Source organism: Etheostoma cragini, chromosome 5 (genome assembly GCF_013103735.1).
Source record: "Etheostoma cragini isolate CJK2018 chromosome 5, CSU_Ecrag_1.0, whole genome shotgun sequence".
Classification (NCBI taxonomy): Eukaryota; Metazoa; Chordata; class Actinopteri; order Perciformes; family Percidae; genus Etheostoma; species Etheostoma cragini.
Window position 1 is genome coordinate 28,026,252 of NC_048411.1, and position 5,735 is coordinate 28,031,986.

General features: G+C 39.5%; 1 protein-coding gene and 1 non-coding gene across 2 annotated transcripts in view; one reads left to right on the forward strand and one right to left on the reverse strand.

The window, feature by feature from the left end:
- Window positions 1-2,765: 2,765 nt before the first annotated feature.
- LOC117945056 overlaps window positions 2,766-5,735 on the reverse strand; it is a 5,669-nt gene continuing 2,699 nt past the window's right edge. Inside the window, exon 3 of the mRNA XM_034872308.1 lies at window positions 2,766-4,216. Within this exon, the coding sequence (XP_034728199.1) occupies window positions 3,548-4,216 (669 nt within the window). The 3' untranslated portion in view covers window positions 2,766-3,547. The remainder of the gene's footprint in view (window positions 4,217-5,735) is intronic.
- trnai-aau lies at window positions 5,198-5,271 on the forward strand. Its single transcript has one exon. It is a non-coding gene; the product is annotated as a tRNA-Ile (tRNA).

Consider the following 5,735-nt stretch of genomic DNA (forward strand, 5'->3'; position numbering starts at 1 on the left):
GTTCTTTTAAATTACATAATGCAGTTACACAATGAAGTTCAGTCTGGAACGTATAAAGGACTTTGCTGTTCTGGAAGTGTGTGTTGTGTTTCTGCTGTCAACGAGTAATTCGTGTCAATTAATGTCAGCTGTGCAGCAGTGTGGTCATGGCTCTGTGGTCACAGAGTGGTTTTCTTTTGTGTTTCTTTGCCGTGCTTTTGTTGTCTAATATCTCTGTTGCTTTGTGTTCCTTGCGTTTGACGTGCAATTTATATTCTCTCGACATGTGAGGTCAGGACGAGTTCAGGCGTCATGAATGGGGAAGTCAAGTTCCTAAATGTACCCCACACAGAGAAAACATTTTATAAATAAAATGTATTACTAAATGCATGATGTATTTATGATACTGCCAGGACTAAAATCATTGTGGAGAGACACTGAATCCTCTTTTTTTATTTACTTATTTTTGTATGATTTTTTTTTTTTACTTATTCTTACATTTTTGGAGAATTCTTTGGACTCAAAATACCAGAAAGTTCTTGGGGGGGAAACGTATCTTCTATACAGTCCTGGTTGTAGGTTTTAAACATGTGATACCATATTCATAAGTCAAACTAGTAAACCTCATTTGCTTTTATTTCTTTGTAAATTACATTTAACTTATTCGAAAAAATATGGTCAAATTTCCAAAACATTGTCTACTCAACATTTTGAACAAGACTTAATGTCTACTGAGTGAGGCCATGGTTCACAGTGGATAGCTCCCTCTGGGTTTAGGAGTGAGTTACTGCCACATACAAAATAATTCAAGTATCAAGGGTCTTGTTCACGAGTGAGATGGACAGGTGGTTTGTGTGGTTTGTTTGGTGCAACTTCAGCAGTGATGTGGGCGTTACACTTGACTCCTGTGGTGCAGAGGGAGCTGAGCCGGAAACCAAAGCTCTCAATTTACCAGACATGAGTTTGCGTATGTATGGATGAATGGAAGGATGAATGTATGATGCATGGACGGACAGACGGACGGGCGGATGGACGGATGGATGAATGGACAGATGGATGGATGGATGGATGGATGGACTGATGGATGGATGGATGCATGGATGGATGGACAGATGGATGGATGGATGGATGGACCGATAGATGGATGCATGGATGAATGGATGGATGGATGGGTGGGTGGATGAAGCATGGATGGATGGACCGATAGACAGGCGGATGGATGGAAAGATGGACTGATGGATGAATGGATGGATGGACCGATGGATGCATGGATGGATAGACTGATGAATGATTGGACCAATGGATGGATGGATGCATGGATGGATAGACTGATGAATGAATGGACCAATGAATGGATGCATGGATGGATGAATGCATGGATGGATGGACAGATGGATGGATGCATAGATGGACTGATGAATGGACGGATGGATGGATGCATAGATGGACTGATGAATGGACGGATGAATGGAATTTTGTGTATTTGTGTATTCTTTAGTTCCACACTTAAACATGTGGTATAATGTTATTGAAGTAATTTAAAAATGCGTAATTATTGTGCAGAGTAAATGATGATGTGACAAAAGCAAGAACTGGAAACAGTTTTAATCTGGTTGTCACATGAAAATGGTTGATGGATCGATGATCATTTCACTAAAACATCTTTGATTCATTTTAGGATTAAAGTTTCTGTTTTGGTTAAATCAAAAGTTATTTTGGGGAGTTGAAATCCTGTCGTGAGAGTTGAACATCTCATCTTACAACACGCTCGTCTGCCTCATCGACCTCCACACCCTCACTTTCCACCACAAACTGCCTTGCCTTTCTACTCGTGTCTACCTCTGTCTAATCCTTTCCTTCCGAAGAAACATAACCCTCTCACTTTTCGTGCAAGGAGCACATTATTCATATTAAAAAGGCATCTTCCTCTCGGGCTAAACTCTGGTGGGTTGATGCAGGGGACACAAGTAGAGTCAAGAAAAACAGAGACAGCTGAGGTACAGTAGGCCGTCCTCAGGCTACATTTTTGTGGGAGGTAGAGGTAGCGTGCAGGTTATGACAGTGTGCAGAGGAGAAACCTCAGCTATGAAAATTACTTACTGTACCTGAAGGTATCCTCACAGAGAACTCAGGTTTGACTGAGGTCGGTTACTAAACATTTACCTTTTAGAAGCTCTGACTATCATAAGATATTGATTTGCAATAATTACATAATTGAGATTATTGATACTCACAAGGGACTCAATCAGCACTCAAACTTATTGTTTGACAGAACATTAGAACCGGATAATTCTGCAAAACTCCAGATAATTTTAAATGACAATGTATGGTTAAAAGAGTTCTTCACAGATGTATCATTGCACTCCTATAACATGTCAATGGAAGGTATTCATGTAGCGCTTTGAGTGGTTACCAAGAAACCACTTTACACCATAAGCCAACCTTCACATACTGATATTTCCACATGTTCACATATTATGTTCATAATATTCACATATAATGTAATGCGATCATGTACAGTATGTTGGCGCTAATATCCTAATATTCTTTGTGGAATCTTTTAGTATGAGATGCCTTGTCATCTTTTTTGCAGGTCCTTTTGCAAAAACTCCCAAAATGAATGGAGATCAAAGACTGTTGGAGTTTAATTCACTGCTTGCCTTTTCTTCATCCGTCATTTTTGTAAATGCCTCTTTATGAAATCATGCAGCTTAGCGGAGTTATGCACAGGCTAAAGTGGTTTCTTTCAGCTTTTCAGGGTCTTTTCAGTAAACAAGAAATCATATCAAACTGGATATTGTATCCATATTTATTGACTGATTCTTTGGTTTTACAGTATACAGTATTCAGGAAATCAAATCAATTCAGCAAACAAAAACTCATGAAAGTTATCATACATTTACATAAAGTAACCAATGTCTACATTCAGCCTGAAATAAAGACGTATATTGCTCAGTGCAAAAAGATTGGCTCACCTTGATTGCATCCTAACGCAGACAGTACCTCAGATCATTTAATATAACAAGAATAGAATATAAAATCATAGTAAACTTCAATGGCTTTCCATACTTAAAGTCCTGCAACATTTTCATGCATCCAGGACTTTGGAGATACAATACAGAGATCCCTAAGACACTTCTAGCCTTAACTATGCACCAATTACAGTTATCGATATATGAAAAGGAAAAGAAAGTCACACAAAGGAAGTTAATCTAGAAATATTGAGTCCTATTTCAAAATATGATGACACCCCTAGCCGTGATTTGCTTCAAGTACTGATTATTATTGTACAATAAAAATAAGATGACATCCTCAAATGTCTTGTGTTGTCCACAACTCAAAGATATTCAGTTTACTGTCACAGAGGAGTGAATAAACTAGAAAATATTCATATTTAAGAAACTAGAATCATAGGATTTTTATCATAAAAAATGACTCAAACCCGATTAATCGTTTATCAACTCTGCTCTTTAGTAAACTTTAGCTTTAGTTTTCCCTCCACCCCATTAGAAGGCCATACAGATGTGGATCCTTGTTGGATCCTTGTTTTTCAGGCCCTTATGCCCTCTCAGAACCTAGTTGGGCAGACATGCTTGGTCATGAGAGTGCAGATGTTTTGCCCACAGCCCCAACACGGTTGCTTGATGTGTGGAGAAGCCTGCTTGGTCTTTCTCTTACATAGTGAACACGCATCCACAGCACTGCCATCTCCTGCATTGACAGTATTCCTTAGACTGTTAGCTAGAAGCTGTTGAAGCTCTGACAGCACCGTGTCTGGTGCCTTTGCAATGCTTGTTACCTTCACTCTTTTGGGATCAAACACACAATCTTCCTCAAGGCCACTGGGCACGGCTTTCATGCCACAATTGGAGGGCACCCAGGCAGTATCGTATCCCTGTGTGCTCCAGGTGTACTGCATAGGATGGTTGTCAATGTCAATGCGCTTGACACGTCCCACGCGTACCCGTAACTCAAGGACCACACGATCGGAAGGGGCATTTTTCAAAGGATACCGCTCAGCCTTTTTCTTATCACGGCTGACATACACCCCTTTACCCAGCATGCCACTTGATGACTGCTGAAAGCCATTGGCAATGATGAGCCGTGCATTGGCAACGCTGGTGCCATGAAACATGGTGTAGACACCACTGTCTTTAGGCGCCTGAGACGCCGTCAGCTCCACCCGAGGAGAGTCGTCATCATAGGTCACCTCCCACCCAAAGAAAGGCAGCGACATCTAGTTTTTACAAAGGGGTGCTGTTCAGGAACGGCAGCTCTGTGAGATGAAATGCAAAAATGGCACAATGTTATAACAAATTTATGAGAAATTGAAAGTCAATTTCCATGATTGGTGACCCATGAACCATATTTAGTGTCCCAATTAGGATTTTCTATATTGGGGGTATAACATTTTTTTTATAGACTACTTCACCACACTACCAAAACTTGCCAATATAAATAGAAACAGCAGAGACATGTCTGTCTATATAACATCTGTCTGTCTTTTATCTATAACCTACTTTAAGTGACTAAGTTACTCACATCATCTGTGACCCTGTGTTAATAGGATGCCATTTATCGTCCAGCAACTAGAGTTAAACGAGTTAGAAGATTAAGATTAAGATTTAAGAGTTTTAGAGTATGAGTGAGACAGTTAATTTGGAGTTAACCCATCAATTTACGTAGGCTTAATGCCAATGTAGGCCAAGATAATAAGAAAAGGATCAGTAATCAATAGCCTACCCTAATAACCATAAACTGTGTAGGCTTACAGTCTATGCTAATAACCCAAGACAAACTGCCACCTGAATGGAAGAATAGCCTATCAGTCAGATTTGCAGAAAAACACACAAATTCGTTTAAGTCAGCCTTTGACACGGTGAGTTAACGGACGGACTTTGATTGTCTTCTACTATAGCATATAGTAAATTAACTATAACTAGTAGAAGACAGTTAAAGTAGTCTATAGTAGCCTACTGGTTAAGTTATTTAAATCTAATTGCCTTTGAGCTTGTCTATGCTTATAATTTAACATTAACTAGTAGGTTTAAATTCACAAACCTTACCGTCCGTTTAGAGTGATTTTCGTTCTCTAATCTGACCAACTTTCATTTTCTGTTCAGTAGGCCTTCCTTAAACGAAACTGGCTCTGTTCCTTTTCGATGTCTTCGTACATAGAGAGAAGTATATAAACATTTCATTGCTAAATTGGTGCATTGGCCGGTTAGCTCAGTTGGTTAGAGCGTGGTGCTAATAACGCCAAGGTCGCGGGTTCGATCCCCGTACGGGCCATATGTTACCTTTTCTGTTTTTTTTGACAAAGAGTCGTCAATAGAAATTCGTTGAAGAAATTCTTCAAAGGTACAGCTTTTTTCACTTGACATAGAACTGAATTTGTGCAACATTATTACAGTTAATGTCAGCTTCAACTGACAGCCCACCACTGCCCACAAATGTCTGCCAAAAGCCCCAGTTTGAATGTGTAGGAATTGGTTTTGGTAATATGATTAATGGCAACTTCTAATATGTACTACAAAAACTGTCATGAGAAGGACCTGGGGGGCTACTTAAGTAACTGATATTAAGATCCTGTCTAAATCTAGTTTAATCTGGGTTTGAATGTGACAAGACCAAATAAAAACCCTGTGAAAAGCTGTGTCCCTTTTCCTTCTATTAAGATATACACTCACCGGCCACTTTATTAGGTACACCTGTCCAACTGCTCGTTAACACTTAATTTCTAAGCATCCAATCAC